This window comes from Bombina bombina, chromosome 1 (genome assembly GCF_027579735.1).
Source record: "Bombina bombina isolate aBomBom1 chromosome 1, aBomBom1.pri, whole genome shotgun sequence".
NCBI lineage: Eukaryota > Metazoa > Chordata > Amphibia > Anura > Bombinatoridae > Bombina > Bombina bombina.
In genome coordinates this window covers 1,344,089,152-1,344,113,201 of record NC_069499.1, presented here as the reverse complement: position 1 = coordinate 1,344,113,201, position 24,050 = coordinate 1,344,089,152, and the positions used below count along the sequence as shown (strand labels likewise).

Sequence of the window (24,050 nt, the reverse complement as noted above, 5' to 3'; positions counted from 1 at the left end):
TCATCTTACACTGCTATACTCTTTAGCACACATTGGAAGACCACTTTAACCTTTACCTGACGTATCCCATGACATTGTTTCACAGGTGTGTTTTTTTTTCTTCTCCTTCCTATTTTCCTTGTTGGTAAAGTTATTATGTTTGCATGTGTTTTGTATTCTGTTCCACAGGTAAGACTCTTCTTCCAACTAAACATATGTTTGAATCACGGAAGTAATCTCTGTCAATTTTTAGGTCACATATTTAACGGATATACCATAATTTCCTCTATTAGATGATTGGGTAATTGATTTCCCCCCCAGGTGGAGACCTTCCCCTTCTCTTCCCCCCTCTCTCGGATTAACTGAGTTTAGTTCCATACAATTATATAAGCATAACGCTCAGTGTGCATTTTACATTTTTAACGCCCGCAACTCCCACATCCCCATTATCCCATACCCCAACTCATTTTGAGCGGCTCTCGCCCGCTGATTTCTCCTCCCTACCCCATTTATAATTGTTGTTATAAATACATATTCACTATAGTGTAATAAAGGAAAAAGAGAAACAAATTGAATAACTTAGGGCCTTTTAGCCTAGAATGAAAGCGAAGATCTTTAGAGTCTGTTACTTTATTACACATGTTATGCAAACAGTGAGTTTTCAATGTACACGTCTTTGCCCGCATGCATGTTAACCTATTTTTTATGTAAAAGTGTATGACTGCTCTAGGTTATGTTATGTATCTTATATTATGTATTACACATGCCTGTCTATCCTTCCATCTATCCCAGTGCGGATATTCAAGATATCTCTGTGTAATTCCAACTTTCTCAATAACATTTTTGTTCAGCCAATAGAATGCGAGTTCAATTCTATTGGCTGATTGCATCAGCCAATAGGATTTTTTCAACCTTAATTCCGATTGGCTGATAGAATTCTATCAGCCAATCGGAATCTAAGGGACGCCATCTTGGATGACGTCATTTAAAGGAACCTTCATTCAGCAAGAAGATGTCGATTGAAGAGGATGCTCCGCGCCAGATGTCTTGAAGATGGAACCGCTCAGCGTCGGAAGGATGAAGATAGAAGATGCAGTCTGGGTGAAGACTTTTGCCCGTCTGGAGAACCACTTCTGCCGGCTTCGTTGAGAACATCTTGCCGCTTGAATGAAGACTTCTCCTGGTAAGTTGATCTTCGGGGGTTAGTGTTAGGATTTTTTAAGGGTGTATTGGGTGGGTTTTATTTTTAGGTTAGGGCTTTGGGCCGCAATAGAGCTAAATGCCCTTTTAAGGGCAATGCCCATCCAAATGTCATTTTCAGGGCAATGGGGAGCTTAGTTTTTTTTAGTTTGGGTTTTATTTGGGGGGTTGGTTGTGTGGGTGGTGGGTTTTACTGTTGGGGGGGTTGTTTGTATTTTTTTCTTACAGGTAAAAGAGCTGATTTATTTGGGGCAATGCCCCGCAAAAGGCCCTTTTAAGGGCTATTGGTAGTTTTAGTTTAGGCTAGGGTTTTTTTTATTTTGGGGGGGGGGGTTATTTTGATAGGGCTATTAGATTAGGTGTAATTAGTTTAAAGATCTTGTAATTTGTTTTTTATTTTCTGTAATTTAGTGTTTGTTTTTTTTGTAATTTAGCTAATTTTATTTAATTAAGTTAATTGTATTTAATTTAGGTAATTTATTTAATTGTAGTGTTAGGTGTTAGTGTAACTTAGGTTAGGTTTTATTTTACAGGTAAATTTGTATTTTTTAGCTAGGTAGTTATTAAATAGTTAATAACTATTTAGTAACTATTCTACCTAGTTAAAATAAATACAAACTTGCCTGTAAAATAAAAATAAACCCTAAGCTAGCTACAATGTAACTATTAGTTATATTTTTAGCTAGCTTAGGGTTTATTTTACAGGTAAGTATTTAGTTTTAAATAGGAATTATTTAGGTAATGATAGTAATTTGTATTTAGATTTATTTAAATTATATTAAAGTTAGGGGGTGTTAGGGTTAGATTTATATTTAAGGGTTAATAAATATAATATAGTAGCGGCGATGTTGGGGGCGGCAGATTAGGGGTTAATAAATGTAGGTAGGTAACGGCGATGTTAGGGGCGGCAGATTAGGGGTTAATAATATTTAACTAGTGTTTGCGATGCGGGAGTACGGCGGTTTAGGGGTTAATATGTTTATTATAGTGGTGGTGACATTGGGGGTGGCAGATTAGGGGTTAATAAGTATAGGTAGGTTGCGGCGACATTGGGGGTGGGAGATTAGGGGTTAATAAGTATAATGTAGGTGTCAGCAATGTCCAGAGCAGCAGATTAATGGTTAATAAATATAATGTAGGTGTCGGAGATGACGGAGGTGGCAGATAAGGGGTTAATAAGTGTAAGATTAGGGGTGTTTAGACTCGGGGTTCATGTTAGGGTGTTAGGTGTAAACATAAATTTAGTTTCCCCATAGGAATCAATGGGGCTGCGTTACAGAACTTTACGCTGCTTTATTGCAGGTGTTAGATTTTTTCTCAGCCGGCTCTCCCCATTGATGTCTATGGGGAAATTGTGCATGAGCACGTACAACCAGCTCACCGCTGACTTAAGCAGCGCTGGTATTGGAGTGCGGTATGGAGCACAATTTTGCTCTACGCTCGCTTCTTGCCTTTTAACGCCGGGTTTATAAAAACCTGTAATACCAGCGCTGTAGGTAAGTGAGCGGTGACAATAACGTGCACGTTAATACCGCACCCCTCATACCGCAAAACTCGTAATCTGGCCGTAAATATCTTCTAAACCTCTGCCTGTTTCTAAGTCCCTGCAGGCCACCTCTTATCTCAGTGCATTTTATTTGTTTTTCACAGCTAGACGGAGCTAGTTCACGTGTGCCATATAGATGACTTTGTGCTCACTCCCGTGGATTTATGCAGGAACCGGTACTAATTGGCTAAAATGCAAGTTTGTAAACAGCAGTCTGTAGAGACTTAGATACAAGGTGATCAGAGGTAAAAAGTATATATAATAGTGTTGATTATGCAAAATTGCGGAATATATAATAAAGGGATTATAAAATGTTTAAAAAATTAAAAATGTTTAGATAGACTGTCTCTATAATTATATTTAAAGGGATATGAAAGTCAAAATGTAACTTTCATGGTCCAGACAGAGCGTACAATTTTAAGAGACTTTTCAATGGACTTCTATTATCAAAATGACCTTGTTCTTTTGATATGCTTTGTTTAAAAGTATACCTAGACAGACTCAGGAGCAGGAATGCATTGCTGGGAGCTAGCTGGTGATTGGTTGCTACACACACGTCTCTTTTCATTGGCTCATAGCAAGGTCCCAGTAGTGCATTGCATGTCCCTTTAACTAAACTGATTTACTTGAACTATACATGCCAGAGTGAATCTGCTGAGGTTGAGGACTGGAGTTAGAGACCATTGCATTTCCAGTTTCAAATACAAAACTGTGCTATCCTATGGGCATTTTTATTCATAGACAGGGCATTTAACACACTATTGTACTTCGCAATGTACTTTCACTGTTTATTTTGTCTCCTTTTCCTGCAATTTAAAGGGACATTAAACCCAATTTTTTTTCTTTCATAATTTAGAAAGAACATGCAATTTCTCTCTTGATATTCTTTGCTGAAAAGCATATCTAGATAGGCTCAGTAGCTGCTGATTGGTGGCTGCACCGTGTGATTGGCTCACTCATGTGCATTGCTATTTCTTTAATAAAGGATATCTAAAGAATGAAGCAAATTAGATAATAGAAGTAAATTGGAATGTTGTTTAAAATTGTATTCTCTACCTGAATCATGAAAGAAAAATGTTGGGTTTACTGTCCCTTTAATTCTGAAAATTGTGCATACTCCAGATTTAATACTACTATATTTTACCCAATCATTGCACACACTCATGAGCAGTGTTTTGTGAGTGGCTGCAGCAGTGAAACAGTTAATAAGGAAACCACACCTTGAAGTATTCATTGTGTAGTGTTTGCTAATTGTTCTAATTAACTGTTTCACTCCTGGGTAGGGTTGCCACCTCAGCCATGTTTTTATGGACACCTATGATTTACACATGCTGCAGGGTAAGCAGGGAGGAACATGTATTGTGCTGTTTATCAGCACTATTCATGTGATATGATATCTAGAGGCATAATACATGCTCTGCCCTGCACACCCTGCAGCATGTGTAACTCATATGTGTCCAGGAAAACATGGCCAAGGTGGCAACCCTACTCCTGGGCCGCTCACAAAACTGGCCTCAGAGGGAAGGGAACACTGTTCATGACCCATCTATTATTGTCCCTAATCGGCCTTAGTAGAGAAGGAAACCTAGGTTACAACATGGCAGCCTATTGCTTTATGGATTTCTTCAATATTTAAAGTGAAATGTCAATTTTGATGAATTAAAGTGCCCTTGTTTTTAATAGGATTATTAAAAACCGGGCACTAATTCCTCCAATCACGGCGTTGCATCAGGCCAAGATTCCCCCGGGGGAAGCCGTGATTGGAGGAAGCCGGATTTGTCATTTCTGACGTCTGCAGAGGCTTCTGACGGCCGTGGGAATTGATGGAGCGGCTGCCAGAATGAAAAGGTACGTTTTTGAAGAAAAAGAGTGAAATGTCAATTTTGATGAATTAGTGCCCTTGTTTTTATTAGGATTATTAAAAACCGGGCACTAATTCATCAAAATTGACCTTCACTTTAAACAACTAATATAATTTAAAAAAATACATTTGCATATATTCAAAACATTTTATTTGCTAATTGATTTTTTTTTTTTTTATAAAGGCTATCCGAATACTGAATGCCGTTTTGCAGAAATACGGGAGCTACGAGAACTTTGAATCTGTTACTGGAGGAAACCTGTTGAGCAAGTGTCAGATCTGGGCATCATGTCGCAAGTACATGCAGAAGGAGGGCTGCGCCGGAGAGGTAAAATTATGGCTTATGTTTGCAAGACTTATCACTGTTAAAAGCTTATTAGTTCTACTGAATTCTGCAAAGACAGAAAAGGTGCTTTATGGTGTAGTATTCAGGTTATTAAAGTATAAAGCTTGCAGCAAGCACCAGCTGCTATGTCCGTAAAAAAACCTCTTGTTTTAAATACATAGATTTATTTATATGTAATGGCCTTTATTTGAGCTGCCTTCTACTGCCTGAGGTTTATGAATAAGATGGGAAGAGCCTCGAGCAGTTAAAGGGACAGTGTACTATAAAATAGTTTTTACCTTAATGTATTAACTTGTTATACCATCTGCAAAGTACAAAATGTATTGAAAATTGCTTCATTTGGTTTATTTTCATATATGAAATAGCTGTTTTGGTTGAGCTTGCAGGGAAATCAGATCTCTTTATTTTTTTCACTTTCTGTATTCACACATGCTTTTCTGTCTGTATAACAAAGCCCAATACTTAGACCCTGATATTCAAAACCTCTGCTCAGTTGAGATATTCTAAAATGATCCTCCAGCACTGCAAGATCTAGTGAAATTTTCAAAAAGCAGTTTTTGCTTTACTTCTCCAAGGGGTGTTCCCTGCATTTATGTATAAGAAGGAGAGACAAGCCCAGTGCAATATAGCGCTGCATGATAGTTCTGTTCCATTTACACTTAGTGCTTTCTCTTTTTACATCACTTTACACTTTAGATTACATTTAAACTTTGCACCTTCTATTTTGTATTTTATTTTGTCTACAGCAGCGTATTTAGGATTTTGATTTTACAAATTCTGATTATAGAGCAGACTTCACAGATGCAGAACTTACTGAATTCTCTAAGAAAAGGGAAGGAACCTGGAAATCCCAGAGAGATGAGAGATGCCTTCCATAGAAAGCAATGATGCTCTCTGGGATACAAAATTGTACATGGGGGAGAGAAGGTAACTGGGGAATCCCTGGGTCTAATATAAAGGCTCCATTTGCATTAATTACATAACTGAAATGTTTTCAGTAAAATTGAACGTGCTTTTGTCTATATTTAAGTATATATTATATAGATTCAGATATCCAGTAATGAAATAATATCACTACTATTGATCAGTCGGTAGAAAAATTGACAAGTCCACTCAAATATAGAATAAACAAACAAAAATTGATTTACTTGCAAATATCAAGTAAAACTGAAATGCTTTAATTGCATATATCCGTTCATCATAAACAAATGATTCAGGCATGATTAAGGGCTCTTAGGTCCTGTAATTATGTCACTGTGTTAATCATGTTGGTATCAATAAATATTAATTTTAATGAAAATGGAAGAATGCTATTTCCTGAAAGCATTGGAATACAGTTTGTGATCACCGAAGATAGAGGATCTAGAAGAGGTGGTTGCAAACACAATGGCTGAAGGAAATCAGTTTATTGGCTTTAAGACACATAGACAAAGAGAATACCTACCTTGAGAATGTTATGGTTTTTCAGTAAGACTACACAACTGAATGAATGGGACGCACTGTGAGTCCTAGAACATTTGTCTACAAGGAGTCTAATTTTGTCACACTTCTGGGATGTAGGGACTGATGCATGTGTGAGTAGAATTAGATGCTTTGTAGAATGGCTGTCACACACAACTGGAACATGTCCATCTCACTTTTTAATATAAAAAGCATATTTGATCTCTTTGTAAATAATAGAAACATCTTATAATATTAGTTTTTTTGTGTAAAACCAGTTGTTTCTCACAGGTTCTTCCTCGTTCAGGGCTGTGGTAGTGCTCCTTCTAGAACTTGTTTGTATTCTGACTTCTTTTCTTTGGTGCTTTCGTTTGCTCCACTCCTACAATCACTATGTCTCTGTCTCAGGTGGTTGGTCATTCTTATGGACTCTTTCTATATCTTTCTTTCGCTCTCCTTCTTTTTTCCTCAGGTGGTGGTCCAACTTTCTGAAGACTTACTATCTCAGGCAGTCATGACAGTTGAGAACAGCCGTCCAACTCTCACCATTAACCTTCTTGGTGCTCGACAACACTGGTTGGAGGGAATGCTCCGTCATGAGATAGGTGTGTGGTTAAATGGCTTGAGGAGTGTGAAACATGGGATTTGTTTTGTTTCATTAAAGAGAAAATTAAAATTAGGATTTCTTAAATTCAAAAACTTTGTTTACACTATTACAGCTATACTGGTACTAAAGTAGCCATCTCTGTGCCATACATGTGTATACATATACCTTATCTAATATGTAATATATGTGGTTTGAAATTTTTTTTTTTTTATATATATATATCAAAATAACAAGAGTATTGCATTGAGCAATGATACTTTTTTTTATTGGACTAACTATACATTTATAATTTGACAAGCTTTTGGAAGAGTTCCTTCCTTTATCAAGTCTGAGTATTACTTCAGATTTGATAAAGGAAGGAACTCTTCCGAAAGCTTGTCAACTTATAAATGTATAGTTAGTCCAATAAAAAAAGTATCATTGCTGGACTAACACAGCTACTGCAATCAATGTATGTATGTGTGTGTGTGAAAATATATATATATATATATATATATATATATATATATATATATATATATATATATATATATTCACACAGAAAAAGTCCAGCACTCACTCACAAGCTCTCAACTAAGATAAAAAGCAGCAATGTTTGATTGTGAGCCTGCATTGTGTGGCTGTTTAGGGACCCAAGTTTTTTGGAAGAGACCTTGACGAGGTACCTGGGCTTTTCCCATTTGGCCAGATGCGGTAACTTACTCTTCCATTGCTGCTTTTTATCTTAGTTGAGAGCTTGTGAGTGAGTGCTGGACTTTTTCTGTGTTATATTAAAGTATTATTTTTTTGTAATCTTCCCTGTTCGGGCCTTGCACCCAGGCAGGTCTGGGGTTAACTACCTGTGACTCTGGTGACAGTGCAGCTTCCTGAGAGTGCTGGTTTGCACCCAGGGCTGTGCATGTTGCAGGGTCATAGGATGTGTATCGGTCCGGCCTGAGAGTGCTGACCCCACCCGTGTTTTGTGTGTGTATGTATGTGTGTATATATATATATATATATATATATATATATATATAGCAATCAGGAGACAGCACTCACTGGTCTTGACAATACTGGATTTATTCAGTGACGTTTCAGGGAATACACCCCTTCATCAGACCTGATGAAGGGGTGTATTCCCCGAAACGTCACTGACTAAATCCAGTATTGTCAAGACCAGTGAGTGCTGTCTCCTGATTGCCATATTCTACACCATATTCTAGCACCCTGGCATTTGGAACTAAAGTGTTAGTGAGAGTGCACCTGCCAATACCTGCTGTGTATGTGTGTGTATATATATATATATATATATATACTTCCTTCACAGAAAAAAGCACTTGCTGATCTTCGTCAGATATGAAATTTATTACCTTAATTTTTTGTAATAAATTTCATATCTGACGAAGACCAGCGAGTGCTTTTTTTTTCTGTGATGGAAGCTTCAATGTGTATATAAAGTGCACCCAGTTGAGATTTTGTAAGACTGTGCTTATCCTTGATGGGGAATTGCGTTTTTTATATATATATATATATATATATATATATATATATATATATATATATATATATATATATATATATATATATATATATATATATATATATATATATATATATATATATATATATATATATATATATATATATATATATATATAAAGAGAGAGAACAGCATCCGTGGTTAAATAGCATAAAAGGTGCAAGATACTAGTCCACAGATATCATCTTTGAGAAAGTGTATGCGAAACGCGTCAAGTGATGCTGTGGCATCAGTGGATACTCAGCTGAACTGTAAGTTTGTTTTTTAACTGATCATTAATCAATTTAAATATTTTTACTTTTCTGGCCTCCTCGTATGGACAAGTATCTTGTACCTTTTTATGGTAGTTCACTGTAGATGCTATTATCTCTTTCTATATATTACATTTCTTGCTGCCCAGAAGTTGCTCTGGATATGGTGAGTATATTTGTCAGTTGTGGGCTGAACTGACGGAGTTTCACCACCGAGATTACTGTGAGAAATTTACTATGAAACTTTTAAGGTATGCAATTCATCCATTTCTTTTTGAATGGAATATGTATACAAGTCCTGAGTAGTGAGAAGGATGTAGGGGAAATATGTATATACAGTGTAATATAACAACCCTATATTCTATCAAGCCCATAGACTGCACACGCAACATTTCTCTCACAGGGATTACTTGGATACTCCCAATATTTTTTTAAGAATACATTTGTATTAGCTTGTAATGAAAATAAATCCTACACATGTAATATAAGCACCATACAACACAATTTTATCCATGATAAATATCTATAGTGTAGGGTTGCCGATCCAGGGAAAATTTGGGTTAGATATAGTACTAAGTATAAATTGCAGTCAATATGTGTGATGATAGAATACATTAAGACCTGTGGTGTTTCGGTGCAGATAAACAGTTGCATCCATACTATTTTAATTTAAAAAGGAAGAGTATTATTTTCCTCTCTCTCATACAATTTAACCCTGCCAACTGGATATGGGCCCTATACCCATCAACAGATAAGTCACATTAGTAAGTAGGTATCTTCTACTAAAAGAGAGAATATAGATGCTGCAAAACTATTTGATACACAACTTTTTATAGGCTGCAAATAGAATAATACATTGAAATAACCACACATGGACTAGGAAATTCAGGATACATATAGGCAAAATGCTAAACGCTAGCCGGGAGCGAGGCCAGAGCCACTTAGAGCAATGATATAAATAATATCTAGATGGGGTGTGCTGGCTTTGGTACATATAGCTAATTGGGTGTCATTTCTGTTAAGAGACAAATATAAATAAATTGGGGTAGTATCAGGAAGGGGAGGAGGGCTCATTACCGTGGCGGCAGGCAGCAAGTCCTCAATATATTTACAATATTTAAAATTTTACCGAAGCATGTAAGCATATTTATAGACCCCTCCGTATACCAGGGCACATAATAAAATTACCTAGAACATTAATATGATAAACGAAAAAAAGACCGTTGTAAAGATCAGAGGGCTGATAGCACTCACTAACTCGTAGAAAACAAAACAACTGCTATTAACTGCTAGTTTCATATGCACAAACGCATATTCACAAATACAGGAAAACTGTAAGACACATTGATTAAAGTTTAAACAGCATTTAGCATCTCCCTACAGGCAGCAAAAAAGAATGTCCACCAGCTCAAGATGATCTACCCAATTGATATCTGTCAGGGAACATAGTATGGTCTAGCCAACTCTGATTTTCATTAAGGAATTTGAAAGGGGAAGGAATATGTTACCCAATCCGAGCAGCAAAAGAAACAGCTTTTCCATCTCAGATCTACTGTTGTTGGCAAAATCATGTAACGACTCATCCACATTAATTCCCATGTCAGTTGTATTACCGGCTGTAGTCAGACAAGGTGAGAAGGGAAGTCATGGGTCACTGTATGTGGTGAAACTGGCGAGTTATTCCTCATAGCTATGGGCATCCCTGTTTGTGCTTTGAATTCTGCCTCCGGGGAGCAAGCCCGGTGATCTCCAAGGACGAGACTTTAGCAGACCGGGAGTAGATGAGCGGTATACTTGATCTATTTTATCCAGGAATTGTTTTCGATATGCATTTAACAGATCAGCCAGAGCTGTGATAAATGTAGAGACGTTTGCCATTTCTGCCAGGAATTTAGTTCTGTTTTATATTTATCCACCAGCAATCTTTTAGCTCGCTCCTGGACAGAAAAATATATAAGCCATGTAGTAAGGCTCTCAGCCCCGAGGGTCCAACATACTTTTTTTTACCACTGTGATTATCTTGTATCTAAGCCTCTGTAGACTGCCCTCTTATTTCAGTTATTTTGACAGACTTGCATTTTAGCCAATCAGTACCCTCTTATAAGTAACTCCACGGATGTGAGCATAATTTTATCTATATGGCACACATGAACTAACGCCCTTTTGCTCTCTTGCTGTGAAAAACTGTCAAATGCATTGAAATAAGAGGCGGCTTTCAAGGGCTTAGAAATGAGCCTACCTAGGTTAAGCTTTCAATAAGAATACCAAAATAACAAAGCAAATTTGATGATAAAAGTAAATTGGAAAAGTTGTTTAAAGTAGCATGCCCTATCTGAATCATAAAAGTTAAATTTTGACTAGACTGTCCCTTTAAGTATATGGGAGGACTTAAGGGGCCTATATAAACATATCTACTCGCACACAATTTTCTCTCTTTCACTGGAACTTATATCAGGTGAACATATTTAAAAATACACAAATAATGTGTTGGGGACATTCTCCACTGCCTCATATGTAAGTTAATGGTATCACTATAGTGCCTAAATGCATGTGTTTTCCATGAGAGACTGCAATCAGCACAATCATTTCCTTTCATTTATCACATACACAGGTGGCCCAGTACATGCAAGCTTACATTTCCTTACATTTAGCACAGGAGGCAGATGCCCAGTACATGCAAGCTTACATTTCCTTACATTTAACACAGGAGGCAGATGCCCAGTACATGCAAGCTTACATTTCCTTACATTTAGCACAGGAGGCAGATGCCCAGTACATGCAAGCTTACATTTCCTTACATTTAACACAGGAGGCAGATGCCCAGTACATGCAAGCTTACATTTCCTTACATTTAACACAGGAGGCAGATGCACAGTACATGCAAGCTTACATTTCCTTACATTTAACACAGGAGGCAGATGCCCAGTACATGCAAGCTTACATTTCCTTACATTTAACACAGGAGGCAGATGCCCAGTACATGCAAGCTTACATTTCCTTACATTTAACACAGGAGGCAGATGCCCAGTACATGCAAGCTTACATTTCCTTACATTTAGCACAGGAGGCAGATGCCCAGTACATGCAAGCTTACATTTCCTTACATTTAGCACAGGAGGCAGATGCCCAGTACATGCAAGCTTACATTTCCTTACATTTAACACAGGAGGCAGATGCCCAGTACATGCAAGCTTACATTTCCTTACATTTAGCACAGGAGGCAGATGCCCAGTACATGCAAGCTTACATTTCCTTACATTTAACACAGGAGGCAGATGCCCAGTACATGCAAGCTTACATTTCCTTACATTTAGCACAGGAGGCAGATGCCCAGTACATGCAAGCTTACATTTCCTTACATTTAACACAGGAGGCAGATGCCCAGTACATGCAAGCTTACATTTCCTTACATTTAACACAGGAGGCAGATGCCCAGTACATGCAAGCTTACATTTCCTTACATTTAACACAGGAGGCAGATGCCCAGTACATGCAAGCTTACATTTCCTTACATTTAACACAGGAGGCAGATGCCCAGTACATGCAAGCTTACATTTCCTTACATTTAACACAGGAGGCAGATGCCCAGTACATGCAAGCTTACATTTCCTTACATTTAGCACAGGAGGCAGATGCCCAGTACATGCAAGCTTACATTTCCTTACATTTAACACAGGAGGCAGATGCCCAGTACATGCAAGCTTACATTTCCTTACATTTAACACAGGAGGCAGATGCCCAGTACATGCAAGCTTACATTTCCTTACATTTAGCACAGGAGGCAGATGCACAGTACATGCAAGCTTACATTTCCTTACATTTAGCACAGGAGGCAGATGCCCAGTACATGCAAGCTTACATTTAACACAGGAGGCAGATGCCCAGTACATGCAAGCTTACATTTCCTTACATTTAACACATGAACTGAAGGCACACACCCAGTACATGCAAGCTTACATTTCCTTACATTTAGCACAGGAGCTGAAGGCACACGCCCAGTATGTGCAAGCTTACATTTCCTTTCATTTAGCACATGCAAAGGAGGCACACACCCAGTACATGCAAGCTTACATTTCCCTACATTCAGCACATGCTCAGGAGGCACACACCCAGTACATGCAAGCTTACATTTCCTTACATTTAGCACATGCACAAGGAGGCACACGCCCAGTATGTGCAAGCTTACATTTCCCTACATTCAGCACATGCTCAGGAGGCACACACCCAGTACATGCAAGCTTACATTTCCTTACATTTAGCACAGGAGCTGAAGGCACACGCCCAGTATGTGCAAGCTTACATTTCCTTACATTTAGCACATGCACAAGGAGGCACACGCCCAGTATGTGCAAGCTTACATTTCCCTACATTCAGCACATGCTCAGGAGGCACACACCCAGTACATGCAAGCTTACATTTCCTTACATTTAGCACATGCACAAGGAGGCACACGCCCAGTATGTGCAAGCTTACATTTCCCTACATTCAGCACATGCTCAGGAGGCACACACCCAGTACATGCAAGCTTACATTTCCTTACATTTAGCACAGGAGCTGAAGGCACACGCCCAGTATGTGCAAGCTTACATTTCCTTTCATTTAGCACATGCAAAGGAGGCACACACCCAGTACATGCAAGCTTACATTTCCCTACATTCAGCACATGCTCAGGAGGCACACACCCAGTACATGCAAGCTTACATTTCCTTACATTTAGCACATGCACAAGGAGGCACACGCCCAGTATGTGCAAGCTTACATTTCCTTACATTTAGCACATGCACAAGGAGGCACACGCCCAGTATGTGCAAGCTTACATTTCCTTACATTTAGCACATGCACAAGGAGGCACACGCCCAGTATGTGCAAGCTTGCATTTCCTTACATTCAGCGCAAGGAGGCACAGTGGGGGTTGAGGGAGGTAGAGAGCTGTTTGAGAGAGATCAGATAGGGATCAGGGGGTGGGAGGGTAAACTCCTGATTACTGCTAAAATTAACCTTGTAAGCTGTCTTATTAACCACTTTACTGCTGGGAATTTCAGAAGTGTGTTGCACAGCTGCAATTAGGGACCTTCTAATTACCAAAAAACAATGGCAAAGCCATGCATGTCTGCTATTTCTGAACAAATGGGATCCCAGAAAAACTTTTACAACCATTTGTCTTATGACGGCAGTAGTTGTGTGTAAATAATTTCAGTGAGAAACCCAAAATTTGTGAATAAGTTAACAATATTATATTTATAATCACATTTGCTGCGAAATGTTGGCATGAAATATACCAAAATGGGATCAATACGTTGGATTGTATACTAAAAATATATAAAGCTTTGATAGGTAAATAAAAAAAATGATGGCTCTATTTCTGTTTAACTGGAGTGATAGCAAAATTCTCTGGTCTTTTGGACAAATTTTTCTCTGAAATTCCGGTCCTTAAGGGTTCAATGGAGCGTGCTGTTAAAAACATCTACCAGACACCGCGTTAGACCTACAGAGCTAAACCCAAAGGTAGTTGTGCATATTTTACATTACAATGTTCTTCACATAGAAGAAAATGTTTATATATATATATATATATATATATATATATATATATATATATATACACACACACACACACACAGTATATGTATAGATCTAGACAGATATATATTATCCAATTAGCACGTGTTCCAGCACTCCAGCTTCAACTAATAATGAAGCACCTGGGTGCAATCCTCAATGGATTGTAGATAAGATCTAGGAAAGGGAGGGCACTCTCAGGATTTATATACATCAAAGTTAGTTTATTGTTTATAACAACAACGTTAGAAAGTCTTTCTAACGTTGTTGTTGTTATAAACAATAAACTAACTTTGATGTATATAAATCCTGAGAGTGCCCTCCCTTTCCTAGCTCATATATATATATATATATATATATATATATATATATATATATATATATATATATATATATATATATATATATATATATATATATATATGAATATACTATGTAAAGAACATTGGAATGTTACAGTAAAACACATAAAAAAATTAAAATTGAATAAAAATTATTTTTCATCTTTTAAGGTATTTGAGTGGAAAGGGCTCCAAAGTGAATATTTGTGTCTATATCTATATACATGTGTGTGTATATATGTATTTAATATATAAATACACACACACACACAAATATATATACTATATAAGATATTTTTTCTCTGTGAAGGGGCATAGTGTGCAAAAAGAACGTGCACCCTGAGGAGTTACAATAAAAATGAACAGGCATAGAAGTTGTTCTGGCTCTTGTTCTATCTCATGGAGTGCTGTTCTCTCTATTGTTCGAATATATATATATATATACCCACACACATACACGCATAATATAAATATATATATATATATATATATATATAGCCCTTTCCTTTCAAATACCTTGTCATATATCATATACCTTTTAACCCTTCTATATATATATATATATATATATATTTTGTTTAATATTTATATGAATACATTTTATAAGATAGTGTATATATGAGTGTAACACTTTATTTTAATGTATTTATGTTTTTTTTTTTATCTCTTACACTTTAAGCTATTTCTCCACTTGCGCAAACACGATGCACGCTAATTTTGTTTCTGCTAGAGCTAACAAGTTTCAAATATGCGCGCAAGTTAGCACGAGCACAATATTGGTTATCGTACCCACGCTAACAGTAGAGCACCACTTGTAAATCTTTGCTGTTGTGTGTTTTTTTTGTTTAGTTTTTTCGTTTTTACCACCTTGTGTGATTTTAATGTATCATTTAGTTAGCAAAATACAATGGTATGATAGAATATTGTTTTATGTTTCGGTTTTATAGATTCACGTTAGAAGTTTGTTGTGTATGTGTGAGGGAAACACGGTCTTGGAAAGAAAGAGATGGGTGAGCATAACTCATAGGTGATATGAATATGTGCCGTGAGGTAGGGATGTGTGTATGGCCTACAATATGTAGTATGATATAGAGTTTCTTTCATGTAATTAGCAAGAGTCCATGAGCTAGTGACATATGGGATATACATTCCTACCAGGAGGGGCAAAGTTTCCCAAACCTCAAAATGCCTACAAATACACCCCTCACCACACCCACAATTCAGTTTTACAAACTTTGCCTCCGATGGAGGTGGTGAAGTAAGTTTGTGCTAGATTCTACGTTGATATGCGCTCCGCAGCAGGTTGGAGCCCGGTTTTCCTCTCAGCGTGCAGTGAATGTCAGAGGGATGTGAAGAGAGTATTGCCTATTTGAATTCAATGATCTCCTTCTACGGGGTCTATTTCATAGGTTCTCTGTTATCAGTCGTAGAGATTCATCTCTTACCTCCCTTTTCAGATCGACGATATACTCTTATATATACCATTACCTCTACTGATTCTCGTTTCAGTACTGGTTTGGCTTTCTACTACATGTAGATGAGTGTCTTAGGGTAAGTAAGGCTTATTTTCTGTGACACTCTAAGCTATGGTTGGGCACTTTTATATAAAGTTCTAAATATATGTGTTTAAACATTTATTTGCCTTGATTCAGGATGTTCAACGTTCCTTATTTTCAGACAGTCAGTTTCATATTTGGGATAATGCATATGAATAATTAAATTTTTTCTTACCTTAAAATTTGAATTTTTTTCCTGTGGGCTGTTAGGCTCGCGGGGGCTGAAAATGCTTCATTTTATTGCGTCATTCTTGGCGCGGACTTTCTTGGCGCAAAAATTTTCTTGTCATTTCCGGCGTCATACGTGTCGCCGGAAGTTGCGTCATTTTTTTTACTTTTTTGCACCAAAAAATGTCGGCGTTACCGGATGTGGCGCCATTTTTGCCGCCAAAAGCATTTAGGTGCCAAATAATGTGGGCGGCTTTTTTTGGCGCTAAAAAATTCGAGCGTCGTTGTTGTCTCCACAATATTTAAGTCTCATTATTTATTGCTTCTGGTTGCTAGAAGCTTGTTCATTGGCATTTTTTTCCCATTCCTGAAACTGTCATTTAAGGAATTTGATCAATTTTGCTTTATATGTTGTTTTTTCTATTACATATTGCAAGATGTCTCAAATGGACTCTGAATCAGAAGCCACTTTTGGAAAAACGCTTAACTGAGTATCAGTTCTACCAAAGCTAAGTTCATTTATTTTAAATGTTATAAATGTTTATCTTTAGCTATGGTTTGTAATAAGATATTATGTTATACTTTTACATGCGGAATCCATTAGTATTTATGCTTTATATATTTTCTTTTCTTACAAGAAATATTTAGAAGACTTATAAGAAATATTTTTCTGATTCTATGTTAAAGGCTTTGTCTGACTTCGTGCCTTCTAATAAAATTTTTAGGTCTTTTTCACTTCTTTTTTAATTATTGAAGTTTCAAATACTGATTTATCCTTCTCTGATGATGTTTTTTTCAGAAATTTTCTTCATCAGATATTGACACTAACAAATCTACTTTTTTATTATTTTTCAATTATTAAAGTACATTTGTTCTTTGTTGAAAAGGTGTTGATTATTTTGGATATTAAGGTAACTAGTTCTTTAAGACTAGCTGACATTATTTCTGCCTATTTATTTCTTTAGAGGTTTTCTTTCCAATTCCCTATACTAGGGAATGGAATAGGCTGAGAATTTTCTTTTATTCCTTCTTCAAAGGTTTTAAACTATATTCTTTGCCAGCAGTTAAACTCAATTTGGAGGGTTCTCCAATTTATTGGGGCTATCTCTAATTCTACTAATTATGCTATTGTTTCTATAGCAAAATAGTATTTATTTTCCTTTAGATAGTTGTATCTTATTTTTGGAAAATTATTTAGTTTCAGGTACTTTTCTTGGTCCTGTGATTTATTTGGATATTGCAATTGCTTCATTTTCTCTGTTTACTTTAAGATCAAGTATCAGATTATGATTTATCTTAGCATTGTTAAAGGGACAACATTTACTAGACTAGGTGCTGTTGCATTTGTCTTGTTGTTTTGCATTTATTGATTATGCAAGTCCACTGTATTGGCTGGTCCTTTAAACTGGACTATCATGCTAATAATTTCATTTGTGTCTTCATTTTATTGAATATTTTCGCAAATGAGGGTTAATCTATGTCTTTAGCTTTTTTAGCTAGAAGAATTTTGTGATTTTTTTTTTAAAAAAAATCCATATTTCCTTTGTTCTAAGATAATCAATTATTTGTTTTATAATTGGATTCAATTCTTAACTGTTACTCTGGGCTTCAAGGTTGAGTTCTAAGACTAAAACTTTAAGCTTATACTAGTTTGGTTGTTCTTATTAAGGAACGAATTCCTGAGTTCTTTCCCAAGTAACATGTCTATAATTGGAGTTCGAAATCAGCTCCCTAATTTTGCAATGTACGTGCCGTATTCCAGCTTGGCTGGTAAGGGGCAGGTTAAGGCTTCTTTGAAATTTATTTTGTCCAAATTTCTTTGATTTTATTCCAGCAAGGCTAACACTTTCTTTAACTGTGTTTCTGTCCTATATATTTTGGGTACTGTTGAAGCATGGCTGGGCACCCATGGGGTTCAAGCGCTGCTCAGACCTGGAATCTTCTGGGGTATTTCTTCCAGTTTCTTTTGAGGAACCGGGTTTTGGAGTTTTATTCAAACTATTTTGCCTTTTTATGGTCTTTGATAGCATTATTTGTTTTCATTAGATACAATAAATGCATATTTTCATTTTTCTGTTTTCATTCAGATTATTTTCTGAGGATGCGGAATCTCATATGATTCACTTACTCTTCGGGACATAGTTAGAGGATCTTCTTTTCTAAACCTCTTGATTACTCACACAAGGGTCACCTTTTTTAGGTTTCCAGATAGTTTGTGTCACTGTCCTTGTCTCTATCAGACAAGGGATAATGTTATTGGGTTCCGTCTATCGGTACCTTTAGTCTCTATTATTTCCTTCAGTTGCTATATATGCATAGAAGTTTTAGGTCTTATGGCCATAGCATTGGATTCAATTCCCTTTGCTCATTTTCTCTAGAAAGAACCTTTCCAGTCTTTTATAAGTGTTGTTTCTTCAAGAACATGGTTGGAGGATCAATTTACCAAAAAGTTTGTTTGATTCCTCAGACAAGGGTAACCTTTTTAGGTTTCCTGATAGATTCAGTGTTCTTGATTCTGTCTCTGACGGACAAGAGGCGTCTGAAATTGGTTTCAGCTTATCGAAACCTTCAGTCTCAATCATTCCCTTCGGTAGCCTTATGCATGGAAATTCTAGGTCTTATGACTGCTGCATTGGACGTGATTCCCTTTGCTCGTTTTCACATGTGACCTCTTCAGCTCTGTATGCTGAACCTGTGGTGCAGGGATTATACAAAGATATCTCAATTAATATCTTTAAAATCGATTGTTCGACACTCTCTGACGTGGTAGACAGATCACCATCGTTTAGTTCAGGGGGCTTCTTTTTGTTCCTCCAACCTAGACTGTGATCTCAACAGATGTAAATCTGACAGGTTGGGGAGCTGTATGGGGGTTTCTGACAGCACAAGGGGTTTGGGAATCTCAGGAGGTGAGATTACCAATCAACATTTTTGGAACTCCGTGCAATTTTCAGAGCTCTTCAGTCATGGCCTCTTCTAAAGAGAGAGTCGTTCATTTGTTTCTAGACGGACGATGTCACATCCGTGGAATATGTCAATCATCAAGGAGGAACTCACAGTCCTGTGGCTATGAAAGAAGTCTCTCGAATACTTGTATGGGCGGAATCCAGCTCCTGTCTAATTTCTGCGGTTCATATCCCAGGTATAGACAATTGGGAAGCGGATTATCTCAGTCGCCAAACACTACATCCGGGTGAATGGTTTCTTCACCCAGAGGTATTTCTTCAGATTGTTCAAATATGGGGACTTCCAGAAATAGATCTGATGGCTTCTCATCTAAACAAGAAGCTTCCCAGGTATCTGTCCAGATCCAGGGATCCTCAGGCGGAAGCAGTGGATGCATTGTCACTTCCTTGGAAGTATCATCCTGCTTATATCTTTCCGCCTATAGTTCTTTTTCCAAGATTCTAAAGGAACGTTCGTTTATTCTGCTGGTGGCTCCAGCATGGCCTCACAGGTTTTGGTATGCGGATCTTGTCCGGATGGCCACTTGCCAACCGTGGACTCTTCCGTTAAGACCAGACCTTCTATCGCAAGGTCCTTTTTTCCATCAGGCTCTCAAATCCTTAAATTTGAAGGTATGGAGATTGAACGCTTGATTCTCAATCATAGAGGTTTCTCTGACTCTGTGATTAATACTATGTTACAGGCTCGTAAAACTGTATCTAGGAAGATATATTATCGAGTCTGGAAGATTTTCATTTCTTGGTGTTTTTCTCATCATTTTTCTTGGCATTCTTTTAGAATTCCTAGAATTTTACAGTTTCTTCAGGATGGTTTGGATAAGGTTTGTCTGCAAGTTCCTTGAAAGGTCAAATCTCGGCTCTTTCTGTTCTTTTTCACAGAAAGATTGCTAGTCTTCCTGATATTCATTGTTTTGTACAAGCTTTGGCTCGTATAAAACCTGTTAAGTCAATCTCTCCTCCTTGGAGTTTGAATTTGGTTCTGGGGGCTCTTCAAGCTCCTCCGTTTGAACCTATACATTCGCTGGACATTAATTACTTTCTTGGAAAGTTTTGTTTCTTTTGGCCATCTCTTCTGCTAGAAGAGTTTCTGAATTATCTGCTCTTTCTTGTGAGTCTCCTTTTCTGATTTTTCATCAGGATAAGGCGGTGTTGCGAACTTCTTTTAAATTTTTACCTAAGGTTGTGAATTCTAACAACATTAGTAGAGAAATTGTGGTTCCTTCATTGTGTCCTAATCCTAAGAATTCTAAGGAAAACTCGTTGCATTCTTTGGATGTAGTTAGAGCTTTGAAATATTATGTTGAAGCTACTAAGGATTTCCGAAAGACTTCTAGTCTATTTGTTATCTTTTCCGGTTCTAGGAAAGGTCAGAAGGCTTGGTTAAAATCTTTGTTTCATCATGCCTATGTCGAGTCGGGTAAAACTCCGCCTCAAAGGATTACAGCTCATTCTACTAGGTCAGTTTCTACTTCCTGGGCGTATAGGAATGAAGCTTCAGTTGATCAGATTTGCAAAGCAGCCACTTGGTCTTCTTTGCATACTTTTACTAAATTCTACCATTTTGATGTGTTTTCTTCTTCTGAAGCAGTTTTTGGTAGAAAAGTACTTCAGGCAGCTGTTTCAGTTTGATTCTTCTGCTTATAATTTCAGTTTTTTTCATTATAAGATTTAAACTTTATTTTGGGTGTGGATTATTTTCAGCGGAATTGGCTGTCTTTATTTTATCCCTCCCTCTCTAGTGACTCTTGCGTGGAAGATCCACATCTTGGGTAGTCATTATCCCATACATCACTAGCTCATGGACTCTTGCTAATTACATGAAAGAAAACATAATTTATGTAAGAACTTACCTGATAAATTAATTTCTTTCATATTAGCAAGAGTCCATGAGGCCCACCCTTTTGTGGTGGTTATGATTTTTTTTTGTATAAAGCACAATTATTCCAATTCCTTATTTTTTATGCTTTTGCACTTTTTTCTTATCACCCCACTTCTTGGCTATATGTTAAACTGAATTGTGGGTGTGGTGAGGGCTGTATTTATAGGCATTTTGAGGTTTGGGAAACTTTGCCCCTCCTGGTAGGAATGTATATCCCATACGTCACTAGCTCATGGACTCTTGCTAATATGAAAGAAAGGAATGTATCAGGTAGGTTCTTACATAAATTATGTTTTTGTATATTGTATGACCTATACTGTTCTGTCATACTACAGGCACCCATTACTTGCGTGGGGTGAATGATGCCCATCAGCCTTGGCATAAATCAGAAGGACGCAAGCAGTTTGGACTAAAGCCAGCTAACCCTACAGAAGAGGGACTTGCAAGTCTTCACAGCGTGCTCTACCGGAAGCACCCCTACCTCTGGCGCGCTGCTCTTCTGTACTATACTGTGAGTCGTGCAGCCAACACCAGCTTCTGTGAACTGTTCCATGATCTACATCAATTTGTGCAAGACCCAGTAGTGCGTTGGGAATACTGTGTGCGTGCCAAGCGTGGGCAGCAAGACACAGGACAGCCAGGTAACAGTTTGTGCGACATATTCAAGACTTACAGCAAGCACATGTATGCTTAATACATGATTTGGATATTGTGTATTTGGTAGATATAAGATGATAAGTATTTGGGGTATTACATATAGTACTTAGTATCATAAAGGAAATGTATTTAATTTTCTGATTTGAGTAAAAATGGGATGTCGAGCAGTTATTTCTAGTTGTCATTCACTTTCATTTTCTGGTGACAGGTGATTCTACATGACCTTTTCACAATCTGCAGTGGTCATTTACTGTTTGGTGTTTTATCTCCACCAAATATATTGATTGATCTTTAAACTTTATTCTCCCAGGATGCTTCAGCAAAGATCAAGTGTACTTGGATGGAATAGTGCGCATTTTAAGGCATAGAAACACCATAGACTTCCCTCTTCTGACATCCCTCGGCAAGGTGAATCCCCCTCTTTGTTCACTAAAAAGAGCACCATATAGTCTGATACTATAACGCCCTGTGAAATGCTGACATTGTAATAGATCATATCTGTAACATATTGTGTATATGATTAGGCTTTACCCATGGTGTAAATATGCTTTTTTACTTATATGTATGGCTTAAAATGTCTCACTGTCCCATATCACAGGTGTCGTTTGAGGATGTTGAAGGGCTCCGTCCATTTGCAGAGCTGGAAAACACTCGGATCCCTCACTTCATGCAGGATTTAGACAAATACCATCATCAACTTTGCCACATCATGGAGACAAACCAGCTGACTGATGAGGAGCTAATCTGTTTACTCGCAAACTGATAGGGGAAAAAACTTATCTACAATGTTTTCTACTGTCCCTTTAAACAAAAGTCAGAGACCATGATAAGGAATCTTTAATATTTATTGGCTATGATTTAAAGGCACTGTTTATATTAAAGCTAGCCAGTGGCATGTTATTAAGCAATACACAGTCTGTCTAATCTGTGCCGTGTTACTCAGTGGTCGAAGACTTTTTTCATGTGAGAGAGGAATGGCTTGGACCCAGGGGTGTGTTAACTCCTAGGCCAACAAGGCCCATGCCTGGTGTGGCAGATTGAAGTAGATGGGGGGGGCAGCACTTTTTTCAGCTTTTGAAGGAGCGGTAGCTGAATTAACTTTCTAGTAGTTGTTATATGAGTACAGTCAGCACTATACTCATAACACAACTACTAGAAAGTTAATTCAGCTGCTGCCCCTTCAGAGCTAGGATTTAACTAGCATTGTGTATTCCTGGGGCTGGCTGCCCTAGCCCCGCCCTGCACAGGAGCAGTCACAACAAGAAGTAGCTGCTAATAGTCCCCTACATGTCCTGCGCTACCCCTGCACCATTCCTTGCAGTTCTTACGGGGGCGGCACCATTAGAGTACTTGTCTGGTCTCTCTCTGCGGCAGGAGGGGAGGTCTAATGTTGTTTCATAATTCTTTGAAAACACCCTGGGGGTGCCAGACAAGAAGTGCTGGTATAGTAAGGTTAATTATAAGCATGTGCACAGGCTTGGGTAGCTAATCTCGACAGAGATGAAAATAAGGTGTCCTATTAAATCTTAAAACGGTGATCTCCATGCGCGCTTGCAAAGTTATTGTAAACTTTTCCTGCCCAGTTTATAAAAGTAATCTTTCAAACAGGGGCACTTTAATTTATTAACATTTTGAAAGCTGCTTGATTTTTAAAATATTTACCACTGAGTTATGGACACCACGATCTGGACGCCAGATGGGGCATGCAACGTTTTGAGGAAGCCAGATTCGTCATTGATCTTCTAAATACAGTATGAGATGCGGGTGGAGGAACGGCGGTGTGTTTACCATAACGTAATTGTAAATATTTTAAAAATGAAGCGGCTTTCAAAATGTTAATGAATTAAAGTGCCCCAGTTTGAAAGTGTTCTTTTATATACTGGGCAGTAATGTATTCAAGTTTTCAATCACTTTAAACTGTTGGTAGCTAATTCTGACAGTGTGTTTTACAACGCTATGTGCAAACGTTCTGTGCAAGCAAACGTTTTAATGTCAATTAGACCCTTTGCTCAAATGACCACTGAACAGCCCGCCGTAAAATAATTAGAAAACACACTGGGCTAGGTTACAAGTGAGACGATCACCGCTTTAAGATTTAAAAGGACACTAATTTGTATGTCTGTCGAGATTAGCTACTTGAGTATGTGCGCATACTTATAATTACATAATTGCATT

The 24,050-nt window shown here is 37.6% G+C and overlaps 1 protein-coding gene across 1 annotated transcript in view; it reads left to right on the top strand.

Moving 5' to 3' along the window:
• MATCAP1 (microtubule associated tyrosine carboxypeptidase 1) overlaps window positions 1-22,785 on the top strand; it is a 57,992-nt gene extending 35,207 nt beyond the window's left edge. The window contains exons 3-7 of the mRNA XM_053695321.1: window positions 4,771-4,914; window positions 6,845-6,977; window positions 21,554-21,859; window positions 22,186-22,283; window positions 22,474-22,785. Of these exons, the coding sequence (XP_053551296.1) occupies window positions 4,771-4,914; window positions 6,845-6,977; window positions 21,554-21,859; window positions 22,186-22,283; window positions 22,474-22,638 (846 nt within the window). The 3' untranslated portion in view covers window positions 22,639-22,785. The remainder of the gene's footprint in view (window positions 1-4,770; window positions 4,915-6,844; window positions 6,978-21,553; window positions 21,860-22,185; window positions 22,284-22,473) is intronic.
• The last annotated feature ends 1,265 nt before the right edge of the window (window positions 22,786-24,050 follow it).